General features: G+C 35.4%; 2 protein-coding genes across 2 annotated transcripts; one reads left to right on the top strand and one right to left on the bottom strand.

Moving 5' to 3' along the window:
• Positions 1-2,199: 2,199 nt before the first annotated feature.
• LOC126606059 (probable flavin-containing monooxygenase 1) lies at positions 2,200-5,202 on the top strand. The gene is made up of 5 exons (XM_050273528.1): positions 2,200-2,682; positions 3,069-3,309; positions 3,826-4,004; positions 4,119-4,468; positions 4,785-5,202. The coding sequence occupies exons 1-5, from the start codon at positions 2,200-2,202 to the stop codon at positions 5,125-5,127; spliced, it is 1,596 nt and encodes a 531-aa protein (XP_050129485.1). The 3' UTR covers positions 5,128-5,202.
• A 548-nt stretch (positions 5,203-5,750) lies between these two features.
• Positions 5,751-8,258, bottom strand: LOC126602486 (uncharacterized). Its single transcript, XM_050269369.1, is given in 3 exon segments — positions 5,751-5,799; positions 7,023-8,233; positions 8,235-8,258. Coding segments are annotated over 3 exon segments (1,284 nt in total).
• Positions 8,259-20,229: the final 11,971 nt, after the last annotated feature.

Here is a 20,229-nt window from a genome sequence, read left to right as displayed (position 1 = left end):
AATTGCTTCTCTCGGTCTCTCTGATGAAAGGTTTGCAAAAGAAACATTAGCCCATTGACAAGTCTGAGACAAATTTCGGATTCGTCATTATCTTTTGGGAATAGAAATACAAAGTTTTTTTTCACTATATGGTGAAATTTGAAAAGTTTCAAGACAAAATTGTTGATAAAGCAAAATGTTAACTCTCGATTTGAAAGGTCTCATACTTTCTCAAGCGGATCTTTTACAACTTATCATGTCTATCTTTTGGTGTTACAATTTTTTTCCAAAAATTTTCTTGTAGCCTTTTCAAGTTCTACTAAGAAACTTTGGTTCATTGTGGTTTGTACTTTTGTATTGGTTTTTCCGTAATCAGATTTGGTTTGAGGACAAGTCTGCTCCCTTGAATTATGCCAAGGGTTGGCTAGTAGCTTGGTTTTGTGAAATCAGCTTTATTGTATTTCTCGAGTCCTAGTTCCTCAAAAAATAGTTGATTGTTTAGTTAAGGTATAAAAGTTTACTCTTAGAGCTTAAACTTCTACTTCTAATTAAGTACACCAAAATTTGACATGAAATTTAAAATTTGAAGGATTAATCTCTAAAACCTAAGCTCTAAATAGTAATTCTTCACCCTTAAAAAGTATAAAGCTTAAAAAAATTGAGTAGAAGTGAGAGCTTGTCGAAGCTTAAAAGAACAAATATCTTACATTGAGAAGAATTGGGAAACAAATGCACTTGAAGTGAGAGTTTCCTAACAACCTTCTATATATGCATGAATAACTATTAACCGTTGATTAGTCTAAGATCCATGCCATTCTTAGATATATTTTACCTAACAACAGTGGAGTGTTGATTTGTGGGGCCAAGGCAACGCTGTACCCGTATCCGTATGGCAGATATCGATACTCATATATTGGCATGTGGTCTAAGCCGCGGCAAAATTATTCGTACTCGCTACTAAGACTCCTGATGGTTAGTGAACGCGGCCTTATACTGAGTACTAATAAAAAAAAATTAATCATTCAATATGAACTCTTAATTTGTTATTAGCCAATAAGTGCATGCACTTGTAGCATAAAATCACTGATACACGAAGAGTTCAAATAATTTCAATTAATTTGGTGGACTGATCAGATCTCGATTTAACTATACGTGCATTGACCTAAATTGATTGTCATTTCATCGCAAACACCCACACATGCATCGTCAACTTGTATCCATGGGAACACAAGGAAGTCAAACCACTGTTATGCTTAACTAATCCCATATAAAATTAGGTTTCTCCATTAGTGAATTGATTTTTTTTTCCAAAAAAAAAATAGAAATGACAAATAATGGCTCGTAAGTCAAGTGGTTAAGAGTAGTATTTATATACTCAAGAGTATGTGTTCTAATTCTTCATTTCGTGGTTGAACGATGCTACAAAATAACTTATCACATTTTCATTTGCTTTTGAGCTAACACTAAGGTAGTGGTTGTTAGAGAGAATTAGCTTGGATATGATTACTACTATATTAAAGGAATTTTCCAAAGAAGAAACAACTTCCATATGTCTAAGTTGAAGGTAAAAAATTATTCCTACTATTTCCCACAAGAATAGTAGAATTATACTAAAGCATAACTTTTTCTTCTTGAGTATCTTTAACTTAGACAAAATATTGGCATTGTCATCAATTTTTCCTTCAAAATATGTTTAAGATAATGAATTATCATATCCAAAGTGATATTTTAAATTATTTTTATTTATAAATAGAAAATTCGAACTCAAATGCAAGAGAGTGGCTATACTATCTTAATAGAAAATTCGAACTCAAATGCAAGAGAGTGGCTATACTATCTTAACAAGTAATCTAACTCAAATATGCAACTACTGGGTAGTCTTTTAATAAAGAAAAAAAAATCATTGGTTCATAATTGAAGACAAAGCTAGAGATGAAATTTTAACCGCTGGGGTTTGAAGGTACATATATAAAATAATATACAGATATAGAAATGGACTAAGTAATGAATCTACACATTTTATAATATAATATAATACCAATATCGATAGTAGTATACAAGGTTAGTTGAAGAAAAGGTCAGCCTTACCCTCTATAAATAGGCCTCATTTCTCAAGTCCATAACACATGCATATTATCGATTACAAAGTATTCATACATACTTTTTTCATCTAGCGACCTTATTGTTGTCCTACTTAGCCAGCTATACCAAATTTACGAAATGGCTGCTGCCAACCCCCACCACCTTCACTCAGTATCAAAAATTGGGATTATAGGGGCTGGTATTAGCGGAATCGCCGCCGCTAAACAGCTTTCAGGTCACAGTCCGGTAGTCTTTGAGGCCACTGATTCCATCGGGGGTATTTGGAAACACTGTTCTTACAATTCTACCAAACTCCAAACCCCTCGTTGCGATTTCGAGTTTTCTGACTACCCTTGGGTTGAGAGAGACAATTCATCTTTCCCTTCTCATGTAGAGGTTTTGGAGTACTTGCATGGCTATGCCACACACTTTGACCTATTGAAATATGTCAAGTTTGAGTCCAAAGTGGTGGAAATACGTTATGTTGGTGGTATTGATGACCATCAAACCACCACCCAATTTCCCATGAATTCGATCTCCGGGGAGTATGGTAGCCTTTTGAATGGCCATCCTGTTTGGGAGGTCGCTGTTCAGATGTCCAACAATCCAAACATTATTCAGGTTGTTTTTCTTGAAGATTTGATTTTACTCAAGTTTTAGTCATATTGTTCACGCATACTCCTTGATTAATTCTCTAATAACAAAGCATGACTCTTAAATATGATGATATCCGCTATCAATATGAACTTCTATATATGTATTTAGTAGTTAAGCATTAGTATTATCAGTGATCAGTCTTGTACTATCATATCCAATTCATTGATCATAGTATTGCTGATTACGTCTCTCACATGTTTCATGTAGTATTCATTGAAAATTTTCTGTACACATAATCCACCTTATGATAGTAAATGTTACACATAAACATGTGAACGTTTACGTATTAAGTCTTGGTAATATTCGTTAGTTACTAGCTAATTGTTCCTACTTTATTTTGGACCTAGCAGTGGTATGCATTCGAGTTCATCGTAGTTTGCATTGGAAAATATGGAGACATACCAAGAATACCGAGTTTCCCGCGCAATAAAGGTCAAGAAGTATTTCAAGGCAAAGTCTTGCACTCCCTGGATTACTCTAAGCTTGACCAACGAGCAGCTCGTGAGCTCCTCAAAGGCAAGAAAGTTGCAGTTATTGGCTACAAGAAGTCAGCTATTGACGTGGCAGTTGAGTGCGCAGAGGCAAACCAAGGTATGTATAAAATAGAAAAATCTGATCCGAATTCCTAATCATATTATTAAATTTCAAAAACATTACAAAACCTAATTAACAATGATGCCGGACCCCATATTTCTTCACTTCAGGAGACAGATATGGTCAGCCTAGTGGGAACTGACAGTGTGAAATGTAACATAAGCAACATAGATTATGTACTAAACTCAGTTGACCACACGTTATCCGTTTTATCGATCGTAGCTTGCTTTGAGGCTTAAGCACCTACTTAATTAGCCTTACCCATAATGAGCATCAATTTATAGTACACCATGGCCACTTCAGATAAAATAAAATCATTGTAACAATATTTGGATGCTTGATACAAATTTGCGATATCTATCGACATTTAAAAGAGAAATATTACAAAACTAGAGCTAATTGGTAATTTGTTTTTCATACATGCAATCAAGTGAGCTTATTCAAATATAATGCTCTAAATCATTGAAACGTGACATTTTGGTTTGCTTTCTTTTTTACTGTGGTGAATTCAAGGACCCGATGGGCAGGCATGTACAATGGTGATAAGGACTCTACATTGGACAGTTCCATCTTACTGGATTTGGGGGCTTCCATTTTTCCTCTTTTTTTCGACAAGGTCTTCTCAATTCCTCCACGAAAGGCCAAACCAGAGCTTATTCCGAGCCTTGTTTTGCCTTCTTTCATCGCCTATGGTAAATTCCATGTTTCTCAACACACTAATTTAACACCCTAGTACTACTCTTAATTATATATGTATTGCTAGTTATTCGTTTACTAACTATATTGCTACTTGTTTTTTTAACCAGAGGATGGTAATTTCAAAGTTCATAGAGTCGTACTTGGAGTGGAAGCTTCCCCTTGTGAAGTATGGACTAAAGCCTGATCATCCATTTTTGGAGGACTATGCTTCATGCCAGATGGCTATTTTACCGGAGAATTTCTTCGCCGAGGCAGACAAGGGAAAAATATTGTTCAAAAGGTCATCAAAGTGGTGGTTTTGGAGCGGAGGAATTGAATTTGAAGACAATACCAAATTGCAGGCTGATGTTGTGATTCTTGCAACTGGCTATGAGGGAAAGCAAAAGCTCCAATCCATATTGCCTGAGCCTTTCCGCAGCCTCATGGTTGACTCCACTGGCACTATGCCCTTGTATAGGTGAACCCTAATTACTCGTCAAATATTTGACATGTTATATATTTTTTTTCGCTAACATGACACACTCCATTTTATTTTAAATTGAGATTGTATTGTTATGTCGTCAAATTGTCAAATCTGATACAAACCCATTTTATTAATAGTTGAGATTGACAATACAATTTACATAACATGTCAAGTAGTATGAACAAATACTGCTTTGAGATTAAACCAAAGTTGTAGGTACCCTTATATTTTTAACTGATTACTCACAAGTGGTAGTGTGTACATATAAAATATGTAACTAATTGTATAATGATTGCACATGCTATTTCAGGGGTACGATTCATCCATTGATTCCCAACATGGCATTTGTGGGATTCATAGAGAGTGTTTCTAACCTGCACACAGCAGAGTTGAGGTGCAAATGGCTAGGAAGATTGGTTGACAACAAATTCAAGCTTCCCACTGTCCAAAAAATGCTTGAACAGATAGGCAGAGAGATTGAAGTGATGAAGAAGACGACCCGATTTTACAAGAGGCACTGCATTTCAACTTTCAGTATCAACCACAGCGACGACATTTGTGAAGAGATGGGATGGAAATCTTGGCGGAAAAGTAACTGGCTTTCAGAAGCTTTTAGCCCCTATAACAGCCGAGACTACGAAGAAGAAGATTAAAACCGAAACATGCAATTTGCACTACAAAGTGGGCAAAGTTTGTTTTAAAGCGTCAATATCAGCTCCCTTTCAAATTTTATTAATGTAACTAGCGCAGCTATTCGTATGTTCGGGGAGTTAGGCTCTTAAGCGCCCCACATGCTGGTTTAAGCATTTCTTTTTCATATTCATATTATTTATAATAAAGCTGTGTTTAGATGTTTGTTCAATAAAATAATAAAATTATGCTTTTGTCATTATATTGCTATATACAAATCTCATATTGTTAAAAAAAAAAAAAATTCTCATAAATCATTGGCTCACACACAGAGAGCAGCCCATGGAAATTAAATCTTCTAAATATATTATATGATGCAATAGCCCTGAAACTTACAAAAACTGAAGATTTAATTGAGGAAAGATTTGTAAAAGTTTCCAATATATCAAGCCAATAAAATTGATAAAGGCATACTCCTTTCTTACTCCATTATTTTACTCTATGGCCTGCCTAATATATTTTTTTGCAAGCCTTAATACTCAAAGGTGAAAAGGAGACCGAAAAGAAAAAAAAGTATTTAAAGAATTAATAAACAAAAAAAGAGCCAAAGATTTGATTAATAAAAACACATCAATCCTTGTCATGCTCAGGCTAACCACTCCCCGTCAACACCTTCAATTTCTCCAATGTCCATGCTACAAGAAAATGAACATTAGTTAAACTTATCAAATTGCGTTTTTTAATTGTACGGCCATGTAATAATATGGATTTCACTAAGTAAAAGTAACAACCAATTATTCAAAGAAGTGAAAATAATTTCTCTAATTTAGTCAAACTAAGGGTAATGCTAGATACACGAAAATTTTAAACTAAATTTGCAATTAATGTGTCGTCAATAGGAAATAAGCATGTTAATCAACATTTAAGTAATAATTCAATAATCAACAACCACATCAAATGATTTATAAAGTTTAGTTTAAAATTGGGTGCATTTTTGCTTACCGCCATAAACTATGATGTATGCTCACCATACACCTCATCATCTGACACGTGTCATTTTACTTAACCATTGTTTTTTTTTTCTTTTCAAATTGGAAAATAAATATTTAATATTAAAAGTTAATCAAAATTAGTTGGAAAGACACGTTAGATAATGAGGTGTATGATGAATATACACCATAGTTATAATGATAATAAAAATATTCTTTAAAAATTTAATTGCCCTAGCATTACCCGTCAAACTAATGCAGCCATCAAAGAAAAAGCCTATGACTAGCTTACATGGGCATGTAGACTTGAACAAAAATTCCATTGGGCTAAGGCTCACAAGTTTGATAATTTTATGCCCTTGTGCTTTACGTTCATTTTTTTTATACAACAATATTTTATAATACAGAGTAAAAAATAAATTATTATCAAGCTTATTATTTACGAAATTCGAGTCTAACTCCTCTTATTTAATACTTTTATACCATAATAGTAAGTGGCTTGAAAAATTTCTACCATTTCTCGCTCAAACTGAAGGCCTTAACATACTCGTACTTTCATAATTAAACTCACACAGCTCTCGGCAAAGCTTTTTTGGTCAGAAGGGAAAAAAACCTCTCAATTGATCAAGCTGACTAGAAAAATGAAAAAAGCGAAGCTGATGAGAGACAACAAAACCCGTGGCAACAACACGTTCTCTTCGCCTCCCTCGTATTTTAATGGCTAGCTCTACGAATGACAGCAACTTCGATCCAAAAAAAAAAAAAATCCAATTTACTAATTTTCAGAAAAATCCAAGATGGAACAGATTTTAATCATACAATCACTCACTCACAATATTTTCAATTCAGAAGAAAAAAAAGAAAAAGAAATGGAGATGAAAAGATAAAAACAGTTTTCCGAGTTTGCAAAAAATCTGTTGGGTTCTTACCAAGGCAAGGCAGGATCTTGAAAATAGTCGCCTGAGTAGCAAGCATTCAAATGATCATTCTGAAAACAGCTCTCATTTGCATTCAACCAGGCTGGAAGTTCCATGACTTCATCAAACGGATGGTGGTATCCATCGCCATCGTCCTCATCCTTCACTTGTGGGCCCCCACGGAGCTCCACAGCCTTCAAAAACTTAAACCACCATGCTGACGTGACCAAGTTCATGGTGTCGTTCCACTCCATCTGGTGCTGCTCCCCTATCGATCTGATCTCCGCCATCTCCTCGTCGTCGATTGCTGCATGCATGCCATCTCCGCCATTGATTGTGATAACCCCAGCGGAGTCAACAGCATCAGCCACCGCAGGAGCATCCTCCGCCTCAATATGGAAAGAGGAAGAGGCTCCTGCAGCTGAGAGAATTTCAGGATCGGTAGTGGCAGCAGAGAGAGTGGGGGAAGAAGAAGACGAGGGAGACGAGGCGGAGGTGGAGAAAATTGACGGGCTGTTGGTGTTGTGGTAAAGGGTTGTGTTTATGTTGTTGAAATCTTGGAAGTTGAGGTTGAGGCCAAGGGTTTGGTTTGGAAGTGTGAAATCAAAATTTTCGTAAGGTAGTGGAGGTGCAATTGTGGAATGAGTCCAAGAATATGGATTTGAATATTGACTTGGGTTTGGATATTGGAACGAAAAATCAGATGAGAAGGGCGGAGTTTCCTGATAATTTGACGTGCTTGACGGGTAAATCCCAGGGTTTCTCCTCAATTCGATCCTTGCTTCTTGTTCGGAGCGAGGTCGGGATTGTGGCTCAAGTGCTTGTTGGTCTTGTTGTTGCTGTTGTTCACTGGCTTGTTTCATAGCTGCCCTATGAAACTTGAGAGCAGTAACAATCTCTCTCCTAGCCTCAGCCATGTTCAAAAGCCTCTCTTGGTAGGGCCTGCTGGTGTGGAGTCTCCGCCTCACTTGTTTTTTGTGTTGTTGAGGCTGGTGGGGTTTCTGGGTTTCTCCAAATTTTTTGATGCCAAATTTGGCAGTGTTGTGGCTTGAGATACCATCGCAGCCCAGTGCGATGTCCTGGTTGGGATTCATGGGCTCTTTGGTTCTTGAAGAGGTGAGTTGTTTCATTAGGCTACGGATGTAAGCACCAGAGAGATTATGAGGCTCCTCTTTGAGCTTACTGCGTTTATCTAATTCCATTAATTGTTTGGTTTTTTAGTTTTGAGGATCGACTCAGCTGCCTCATCTCTCTCACAAATTTTAGCTGCAAATAGTGGGAAATGTAGGAGGTGGGTGGGTTGAGTGAATCATGGTGTTTTCCTAAATTCTGAAGAACAAAGTACACACTGTACAGATAAGCACAGGTTGATCCGGAGAAGTCCGGAGGTGCTCTTGGGTGTTATAAATAGCTGGGGACAGTCTAGTGTTTTTAAATTTTCTTGGATTTTTCTCTGATTTGGCAAACCTCTCATTTGTTACAGTTTTATTAAGGATAAATTAGGTTCCATCCTCGTTTTCTCTTTTCCCATTAGTTAAAAGGTAATTGTTATTAGCATTCCAAAAATCTCATTTGGCACTCCAAACTTTCTATAATTAGAAAGGAAAATACACTTGTGAGAAGTGTAGAATGAAATTTTTGGAGTGCTAATAACAATTCCCTAGTTAAAATATGATATCTTTTTTTTTCAAGGTCTTTTGAATTTTATCCTCGTCACTACTGAAATATTAAATGAGTTATATATAATGCAAGTAATTTTTATTAACACTTCAAAAATTTAGTTGTGTACAATAATTCCCTAATGCAAATTAAGCTAGTAGGTCAAGATGAATTTTTTAATCTTAAGTTGTATATTTATTTTCGTAGGGTAATGCTAGGAATACCAAATTTTTAAATCAAATGACATGGTTGTTGATGATTGGATTGTTAGTTAAGTATTGATTAACGTGTTTATATCTTATTAGTGACACATTATTTGGTTTATAAATTTGGTCTCCTAGCATTATCTTCTTTCTTATTACTTGACATAATGTGAATAAAAATAGACACTAAAATATTTAAAAATAATAATAAAAATACAAGGCACACTCCACCACTAAATCGTCATAACAGTACTAAAGAAATCACAAATGAAGAAATCAATGGAAGCAAGAAAGGCTCGAAAGCTTATAGAGAGAAAGAGAAATGAGAGTTTGTTATTTTCTGAAATGATTTACCACACTTCTTACATTGTTATCTCAGCATATATATAGCTTGAGAATACAACAGATTATCCTAACCATTCTAACTACCTTGATAGAGTAGTTATAACAGTAATAACCATATATGCCATGTCATCAATCTTTAACTGCAAATCTGCCATGTCATCAAGTCATTTGCTATAGTCAACACCCCTCTCTCGCAACTAGGATTTCCTAGTTGCAGATTGTAACAATGCTTAGCAAACAAAGGACTATGTAGACATTTTGTCAAAATATCAGTTGTTTAATCATCCGTTGGAACATACACTACTTCCAAATCTCCTTGTTGAACTCTTTCTCGCACGAGATGATAATTGGTGTCCAGATGTTTTATCCTATAATGAAACACTGGATTTTCACTCAGTGATATTGCATACATGTTATCACATTGAATTAGAGGATGATTAGGAAGAAATACATCCAGGTCTTTCAAAATATATCTCACCCAACTAATGTCTGCAGCAGTATGTGTAAGAGCTTTGTACTCGGCTTCTGTTAAGCTTCTTAAAACTGAGTTTTGCTTCTTTGATTGCCAAGATATAGGGTTATTTCCCAGAAAAACAACATACCATGTCACTGATCTTTATGTATTAAGGTCTGCAGCCCAATTTGCATCTGATAATGCATTCAAATTCATTTCTACATTTGCTGAATAACAAATTCCAGACTGAATTGTCCCTTGAAGATATCTTAATATCTGCTTTACTACCCCCAAAATGTACCTCAATTGGTGTAGTCATGAATTGACACACTAAATTTACTGCAAATGCAATATCTAGTCGTGTGAAAGTCAAGTATTGTAGAGATCTAACTATACTTTAATAAGTGCTAAGATCTTGTAAGGGATTGCCTTCAGTCATAAGCATTGAGGTATGAGGCTTGCAAGGTGTTGTTGCAGGCTTACAAGATTTCAAACATGCCTTATGAATAAGATCTTTGATGTATTTAGCTTGATTCACAAAGATATCTCCATTCTCTTTGTATTGTATTTGTAGACCAAGAAAGAATGTGAGTTTTCCCAGATCCTTTAAATTAAAGCCTTCAGATAGTTCTTGAACAACCTGATTAATCTTCAAATTCTTTAAGCCTGTGAGGATTATGTCATCCATATATAACAACAATATAACAATGTATGAACCATCATTCCTCATGAACAAGCTTGTATTAGATAAGGATGCATGAAACCTCATTGCAAGAAGGTAACTTGTGAACTTGGAGTTCCAAGCTCTTGGTGCCTGTTTTAAACCATATAAAGACTTTATCAGTTTACAAACATGATTAGGGTAGTTAGGATCAACAAACCCTTGTGGTTGTTTCATGTAAATATCCTCTTGCAAGTCCCTATGGAGAAAGGTATTTTTGAAGTCTAGTTGCTTTAAATCCCAATGACTTGTTGCAGCAATAGCTAAAATAATTCTCACTGGTGTATGTCTCACAACAGGACTGAAGGTTTCTGAATAATTCACATCATGTTCTTGTGAATAGCCTTGTGCAACTAGTCTTGACATAAACCTTGGAACACTGTCATCGGGGTTCTTCTTCACTTTATAAACCTATTTACTCCCCACAATTGCTCTGTCATTAGGCATAGGAACCAAACTCCATGTCCCTTGTGCTCTTAAAGAATCATACTCCTCTTTCATAGCTTGCTGTCACTGTGGTATGCTAGAAGCTTTTCTAAAGCTTGATGGCTCTGCTATATCAGTATTTTGTGTAACAAAAGAGAAACCCCCTGTGAATAGTTCTTATTCACTTAATTGTAATGATTGCAGCTTTGGAAATGTAGCTAGTAAAGCTACATAATTCTTATTCTCAATTGCTCCACTCTTCAATCTTGTTGTCATGGGATGATTTGAAACAGAATTTATCACAAAGGTTGAAATAGCACTAGTATTGTTATCATGAGTTATTACCTCTAACTGGGAACTGTGATGGATAGGCATCAAGGGTGACATTGTTGAATCTGGAATAGAGTGATGATGATGAGGAATTCTATTTTCTAAAGAATCTTACATTTCTGAAGAACCAGAACTATATGAACTTGATTGTTGTTGAGCATCTGATATAATCATAGCCTGAGTTTCTTGAGAATTCCAGAGTATGATATGGATACATCATTGCCACTTGGGATTGGTAACTGAACCATAACCATAGGTTATCTAGAACACTGTGAATGTGACATACCATTTGCTTCTGAAACAGATTTCTTTTTACATAGACACACAGTCTCATCATGAATCACATGCCTAGATAATATCAGCCTCTCATTCTCCCCATTATAACATATTACCCCTTTATATCCAACAGCATATCGAAGAAAAACACTCTAAGTTGACCTAAATTGTAACTTGTTGGCATTAAAAGGTCTAAGAAATGGATACACAGATGTTCCAAAATTTTTGAAATGATTAACTTCAGGTACTCTTCCAAACAAACACTGATAAGGAGACTTCATTTCAAATACTTTGCATGACATTCTGTTAATCAACAAAGTTGCATGAGCACATGCATGATACCAAAACTTTGGTGCTAGATTAGCTTCTGCCATAAGTGTGATGGCACTTTCCACAACATGCCTGTTTTTCCTCTCAGCAAGACCATTCTGTTGAGAGGTATATGGACATGAAACCATGTGTTTAATTCCTTTATTTGCCAAGAAATCTTTAAATATTTTATTCATAAACTCTCCTCCACCATCAGACTGAAAACACTTAATGGATGCATTAAATTGAGTTGATACAAATGCATGAAACTTCACAAAAATAGCAAAAGCATCTGATTTATTTATTTATTTATTTTTGGAAAACAAGCATGCGATTTATAAATCATGGGAAAACCCCACATAAATCTTGAATATTCATCTACAAAATTCATATAGTATCTATACCCCTTTATAGACTTTGTTAGAGATGGACCCCATACATTAGAGTGAATCTTATCAAACATATTTCTAACCTTATCATGTTTTACAGGAAATGGTTGTCTACTTATTTTGCCTTTGATACAAGATTGACACATAGACATACTTGAACTAAGATATGTACTAACAGATATACTTGAAGCTTTAATCATAGTAGCTAATATCTCCTCAGATGGATGTCCAAGCCTCTGGTGCCAAACTGAAGCTTGAACCTTCTTTCTCATAAAAGCAGCACAATTACTCAACTTTGCAGCAAAACCATTTGAAAATGTATTGACTGGTATCTTCAACAATTCTCCATCATCACTCATTCCTTGGTATAAAATCACTCTTGTGGCCTTGTCTTGTATAAAAAAGTTCACATCATCACAAATAAACCAGCAAGCATTGTCCTTACAAAATTTCTTAACTGACAGTAAATTAACAGTGATTGTAGGCACATGTAAAACATTGTGTAATATGAAGGAATGATGTGATGATGGAGAAATAATTGAGGAGCTTATATGCTTGACTATCAAACCTTCCCCATTTCTAATTATGATATTTTCATTCCTATTGTATGTGGTGGCTTGATTGAGATTATTAACATTGGCTGTCATATGATGGGTAGCTCATGTATCCATGGTCCAGGTATCAGCTGTAGAAAAACCATGACCATTTGATGTAGGTCCTTGTTGCTCAATATTACCCTGTAGTCATTGCAGTCAATGAAGGAAGTGGTGAAGTCCCTTGATGAAATTATTCCTATGGTAGCATTCCAATGCAATATAACCTCTTTTTTTCCACATATTTGACACACTATAAACCCTAGAGAAGAGCCACCATTATCAGTTCTATAGTAACAATTAGGTGCAGTGTGACCCTTTCTTGAACAGATTTGACATTCTAGAGAACTTCTAGACTTGTAACCTGTGTTACCATTCCAATGACTACCTTTTGTACCCTCATTTCCAGAGAAAAAAACCATTATTCCCAAAGTATAAACCTCCAAAATTAGAATTGCCATTGTGAGACTGTTTGTCAGTACCGAAGAAATGTGCACTGTTGTTGTCATCCATATTTCCATTTTTGTTGCCAAAATTTCCATTACCAGAATACTGTTTTGAATTAGGATTCCCATTATTGAACCTCCTATTGTTACCAGAGAAATTCCCTCTTTGTTGATAAGACCTATTTCCATTGCTAACATATCCATTTCCTCCTTGAAAACCAAAATGATCTCCATTATAATCTTGTTGACTTCTCTAAGTATTAGAACTTTCTCCATGTTCATATTACCCTTGAAATCTCTGAGAACTAGATCATTCTCCCTGTACCACCATTGCAGACATGGACGTACTCAGTGAATGCATTCTTGATTCAATACTTATTTCGGCCCTAATCAGTTGTGCTTGAAAATCTTTCAAAGACATAGTTGTTTCTCTAGTAAGAATCATTGTCTTGATTATCTCAAACTCAGCAAGTAGTCATGATAGCACATCAATCATATAGACCTTTTCACCAGTAGAAATTAGCTAATCCCTTATAACCTTCAATTTTAACATAAACTTCTCAACAGATTCTCCACCCTTTTACTCAGTCTTCAATTGATTAATTTGAACCACAGAAATAGATGCAAACTTGTTCTACAGGCATGTTCATGCTTCTTGGGAAGTCTTACACCTAATGACATACTTCATGACATCATCAGACAGAGTTGCAATCAATAAACTGAGCAATGCCAAATCTTTCTTTACCCAATTCTTATATGTTGCTGTGATTTCTTTTGTAACACCAGTTTCTGTATTGATTACAAACTTTGGAGGACAAGGTGATTCCCCTGTAAAGTAATCAAACATATCATATCCCCTTAGCACCGATTGGAATTGATAACTCCACTTAACAAAATTATCATCTTGGAGTTTCACTATAAGCATACCCAATAATCCTTCAATCTTCACATACTCAAACATTGTTGAACACCAAGAAAATGTATTACAAACCAAGCACAAGAGATTCCTAGAAAATTCCTTCAAACAAACTTATGAATAACAATACACTTCGGCTTCGGCCTTATGAAATGCAGAAAAACCTAGAAAAACTACAGAAAACTTTTGAATGTTCCTTGCAACTTTGGCTTCGGCCTTTGAATGTTCCTTGCAACTTTGGCATCGGCCTTTAATTCATCAAGAAAATATATGCGAAACCCTGAAATTTTCTCACTTAGACATTTAATCAAACATTTGATAGACGTAAAAATCAGAGAACAAGAACTGATGAACCTGAGAAAATCTACAACCTTGAACTTCAAAAACACTAAAATCTTGAACGCGTGAGATGAATGCACCCAGAAATCCTTTCAAGAAGCACAACGGAAAGCGATCCTAGGATCATACCTCGGCAAATGATACCATCATAACAGTACTAAAGAAATCACAAATGAAGAAATCAATAAAGAAATCACAAATGAAGAAATCAATGGAAGCAAGAAAGGCTCGAAAGCTTAGAGAGAGAAAGAGAAATGAGAGTTTGTTATTTTCTGAAATGATTTTCCACACTTCTTACATTGTTATCTCAGCATATATATAGCTTGAGAATACTAACAGATTATCCTAACCATTCTAACTACCTTGACCGAGCAGTTATAACAATAATAACCACAGGTGCCATGTCATCAATCTTTAACTGCAAATCTACCATGTCATCTGTTAGCTGCCAAGTCATCAAGTCATCTACTATAGTCAACAAATAGGTCATAATTCTTACCCTCAAGTGATATAGAATTATGTGCTAAGTCGTTTATGAATCTTGGCTCAAGTGACTTGAAATGAATAAGAAAAAGATACAAATCCTACATTGGAATCATCGTATAAATTTAGAGAAATGAGAATAATAAGCTTGTTAATACTCATTAAATCAACACTAAGATAGAATCAAAATCTATTCCAAATTATTGTCAGTGGATGGAAGCCTAGCAGAACAAATTCTGATGTGAAAGCGATGGCCATATAAATTCGACCATATCTTTATGCAGCGATATTTGCCGTGCACAACTAGGACATTGCTCAAAATATATATATAGCCTACTCACTCGAAAATGTTTATTTTTCAAAAATTGATCCACAGTCCATAGACAGACACCTCCGTAACAATTGTTGTATAACGTATGCTAGTAAATAATCCGTAAGAGAAAATAAGAAAAATGAAGAAGCAAAAGGAGAAAAGAGAACTCAAATTCAATTGAAATCAGTAAGTAGAGTATATACTATGTTTGGATTAGAAGTTTTAAGAAATTATAGTTTTAATTGTCAACATTGCACTCCAAAAAACAACTAGAAAGTCATTGCAAAGAAGCTAAACAAAGGACTTTCTAAATGACACCTTACAAGTTCCCTAAAAAGTATTGCATATATCCGGTTTCAGTTCTCTCCATCTTAACTTTTATAATGCATTCTTAACCAATTTGATCGAAGTTTCATACAATTTCAAAGTCCTTCGTCTAAATGCACGTATACTGGATGATCATTGGTACTGTAATTTTTCTAGTAATTAACTCAAGACATTAAGGACAGACACTTTAGGCATAAAACAATTGGATGGTGTTCTAGTATATCTTGTCTGCAAGTAAAACGGGACCAGGTTCTAAAAACGTCACAGCAGAAGCCTACACAAAGATTGACAGAAGAATCTCCACTACCGTTGTAACCTTCCTATTATAAATTTCTGGTTTTTGGTGGAGAAAGGAAACCATATAAATTTTCTGTTTTAAACAAGTTGTTCAACTTGATTTGAATCTGTTTATGAAACAAAGAACTTGGACCTCTTGGCTTTTGCAAAGGCATGCCACAGCATGTTACAGACATAAATTCTCCATACCTCTCTCTTATCTCTGTAAGAATATTTTAATATTCTAAAGTGGTCCATATGACACGGTCCATATGATATGTAGGGTTTAACTGATATTATCATTTATAAATAATCCTATTGGTCAAATTATGAGAAATGTTTCCTATCGAATTACTGTGATGGGTGGTAATTGATTATGGGCTTTAAATGGAAACGGGTCCTCTCTCTGCCTCACTTGTATATATTGCATATACCCATCTAATATGCATTTGATAGAAAAAACACGATTAGGGTTTTCACGTGCAAATAGAGGCAAGAGAGAGAACACCTATTTCCTCCGCCGTTGACAGAATCCGTTTGGGATCTCATAGCGTTCGTTGTCATGGATCAAGGTACGCTTGGTTGTTTAATGTATTTCCGTAAATTCTTTGTATGTGAAAATCATGAAGTTCGATGATCTTGGCTTAATTGTTTTAAGACTCACATGTGGTATCAGAGCCTGGTTGAGAGCTCTCATGATTTTCCAATTACGATTATGAACTTTAACTGAATCAACTTGATTAAGGTTTTGTTTCGAAATAAATTATGATCCGCTGTGCTATTTTGAAATAACCTAATCGCTGTTTTGAATTGTGAATGTTCTTTATATATTGTAAATTGCACTCGGCAAGAATATTTTTCATTATGATGTTGCTGCTTACTGTTAGCATTTTATTTGTATGCTTGCTGGTTAATAAGGGTTCAATGTTGGATCAAGACATGATTATATTTTTTGCCGAATTGCATATTTGGGTATGGATGCAATCTGGGCGATTCTTTTTAAGTTGGAATTAGTTAAAGTAATTTGAATACCTATGACCGATCATTACGATTATAAACGTCATTCATTTAATTTGTAATTCGTCTTATGGAAATTATTTGTTAGTCACCAAAGTGGCCAAACTAGAAAGATCACATGGATTCAAATTAAATGATGATTAATCAATTACTCATGGTAGGATGATGCATATGAACGAACAAAATCTTATTATGTTTTAAAGGTTCGTACGTGAGTAATATGTTTTTCATTTGTCATAAGTTCTTAAGGGTCACCCAAAGGTAGACTAATTGCTCATATGATTGATGATATGAATGTGTTGAGAATTGTATATTTCATTTTTATTTGTTCGGATATCCAAAGATAACAAAACATGTCTTATTAGAGATGTACAATTATCAATAAGGTATTATGCATCGATTATTGTTTGTATTGTTGTAGTATCTACCCAAAGGAGAATATGATAATACACTTATTGTTATTACACGTGTTTTTTATTACTCAAAGCATTAATGTTGTGAGCACTTTTGAATTGCAGTGTCAGTGCCTGTTTCTCTTCATTCGCTTGCTCCATCTATTCCCTCACTTAATGGAACAAATTTCTCAGATTGGAGTGAGCAAGTTCAGTTTCACCTTGGTGTTCTGGATCTTGATTTAGCACTCCGAACTGATAAACCTGCTGCTCTTACGAATACAAGCAGCACTGAGGAAAAATCTCTCTATAATGCCTGGGAGAGATCGAACAGATTGAGCATAATGTTTATGCGAATGACTATAGCGAGCAACATAAAGACTGGCCTTCCTCAAGCTGAAACTGCTAAGGAATACTTGAAAAATATTGAGACTCGTTTCAAGACTGCTGACAAGTCTCTTGCTGGGACATTGATGGCTGAGCTTACCACCAAGAAATTTGATGGTATGCGAAGCATGCATGAGCATGTCCTTGAAATGACTAATATAGCAGCAAAGCTAAAGACTCTTGGAATGAATGTGGATGACTCCTTTCTTGTTCAATTTATTTTGAACTCCTTGCCTCCTCAGTATGGGCCATTTCAAATAAACTATAATGCTATTAAGGACAAGTGGAATGTTGATGAATTGGCCACTAAACTTGTTCAAGAGGAGGGAAAGCTTAAGCAGCAAGGAGAGCATTCCGTTCATTTAGTAAGTCAAGGAGCTGAAAGAAAATTTGGAAGAAAACCTGGAAAGGGAAAGAAAAGAGGACCACCCAAGGTGCATGGACCTGCTAATGCTACTCAGGCTCATGATAAGGAACAGAAAAGTGATTTATGTCGCTTCTGTAGGAAGCCTGGGCATTATCAAAGGAATTGTCAGAAATTCAAAGAATGGTTCGAAAAGAAAGGTGAGCCATTGGCTTATGTAAGTTTTGAATCATATTTAACTGAAGTTCCTTATAATACTTGGTGGGTTGACTCTGGTGCTACGGCTCATATTTCTAATTCGATGCAGGGATTCCTTACGACCCAAACTTTAAATCCAAATGAAAATTTCATTTTCATAGGGAATCGAGTCAAAGCTCCAGTTGAAGCTGTTGGAACCTTTCGTTTAATTTTGGATACTGGATATTGTTTGGATTTATTTCAGACACTTTATGTTCCTAGTTGTTCCAGAAATTTGGTTTCAGTTTCGAAGCTTGACCGTAATGGATTTTTTATAAAGTTTGGTAATGAATGTTTCAGTTTATATAAGAATACCTCTTTTGTTGGTTCTGGTATTCTAATAGGTGAGCTGTATAATTTAAAGCTCAATAATCGTTTTGCTGAAACACTTTTGACCTTGCATCATAATGTTGGAACTAAGCGTAGCCTAAACAATGAAAATTCTTCATTCTTGTGGCATAAACGACTGGGTCATATTTCCAGAGAAAGGTTAGAAAGATTAGTAAAGAATGAGATTCTTCCGAACCTAGATTTTACTGATCTCGGTGTATGTGTGGATTGTATTAAGGGCAAACAAACCAAATACACCAAGAAAGGAGCCACAAGAAGTTCAGAGCTTCTTGAAATAATTCATACAGACATATGTGGACCTTTTGATGCTCCATCTTTTGGTGGAGAAAAATATTTTATCACCTTTATAGACGATTTTTCACGTTACGGCTATATTTATCTATTGAAAGAAAAATCTGAAGCAGTGAATGCTCTTCAGATATTCATTACTGAAGTTGAGAGACAATTAGATAAAAAGGTGAAGATTGTCAGGTCGGATAGAGGTGGTGAATTTTATGGAAAATATGATGAATCAGGACAATGTCCTGGTTTGTTTGCAAAACTCCTTGAAAGGCATGGCATATGTGCCCAATACACTATGCCAGGTACGCCACAGCAGAATGGTGTTGCTGAAAGGCGTAATCGTACTCTTATGGACATGGTTAGGAGTATGTTAAGTAATGCATCTTTGCCTATATCATTGTGGATGTATGCTCTTAGGACTGCTGTATATTTGTTAAACCGGGTTCCTAGTAAGGCAGTTCCCAAAACTCCATTTGAACTGTGGACAGGAAGGAAACCTAGTTTAAGGCACCTGCATGTTTGGGGTTGCCCAGCAGAAATAAGAATTTATAATCCGCATGAAAAGAAGTTGGATTTTAGAACGATTAGTGGTTACTTTATTGGTTACCCAGAAAAATCCAAAGGATATAGGTTTTATTGTCCTAATCATAGTACGAGAATTGTTGAAACCGGCAATGCCAGATTCATTGAAAGTGGTGAAATCAGTGGGAGCGAAAAACCTAAAGAATTGGTCATTAATGAAGTTAGGGTGCAGATTCCTACAACTATAATTTCTAAGCAAGTTGTTGTTCCTACACATGTTGAACCGTTAGACAATGTTGAACAACAAATTAATGACCATCCACTCCAAAATGAGATTATCACAAATGAACATGTAGTGGAAGAACCACAAGAAATAGCATTAAGGAGATCTCAAAGAGAACGGAAAAGTGCTATTTCAGATGATTATGTGGTATATCTACAAGAGTCTGACGTTGATATAGGAATAAATAAAGATCCGGTTTCGTTTTCACAAGCCGTTAACTGTATTGATTCTAGTAAATGGTTTGATGCCATGAGTGATGAGTTAAAATCAATGGACAAAAATGAAGTCTGGGATCTCGTTGAATTGCCTAAAGGTTGTAAGAGAGTTGGGTGTAAGTGGGTTTTTAAGACCAAACGCGACTCTAATGGCAATATAGAACGATATAAAGCCAGATTGGTGGCCAAAGGTTTTACTCAGAAAGAAGGCGTTGATTACAAAGAGACTTTCTCACCAGTTTCAAAGAAAGACTCTTTTAGAATCATTATGGCATTAGTAGCTCATTATGATTTAGAGTTACATCAAATGGATGTGAAAACAGCATTCTTGAATGGGAGTTTGGAAGAAGAAGTCTACATGGAT

The sequence above is a fragment of the Malus sylvestris genome, chromosome 15 (assembly GCF_916048215.2).
Source record: "Malus sylvestris chromosome 15, drMalSylv7.2, whole genome shotgun sequence".
Taxonomy (NCBI): Eukaryota; Viridiplantae; Streptophyta; class Magnoliopsida; order Rosales; family Rosaceae; genus Malus; species Malus sylvestris.
The sequence above is the reverse complement of the archived record's forward strand: the minus strand, read 5'-3'. Positions and strand labels throughout refer to the sequence as shown.

Coding starts and splice junctions, on each gene's coding strand:
- LOC126606059 (XM_050273528.1), top strand. CDS start 2,200: ATGGCTGCTGCCAACCCCCACCACCTTCACTCAGTATCAAAAATTGGG. Junction 3,310..3,825: donor GTGCGCAGAGGCAAACCAAG/GTATGTATAAAA, acceptor GGTGAATTCAAG/GACCCGATGGGCAGGCATGT. Junction 4,005..4,118: donor GCCTTCTTTCATCGCCTATG/GTAAATTCCATG, acceptor TTTTTTAACCAG/AGGATGGTAATTTCAAAGTT.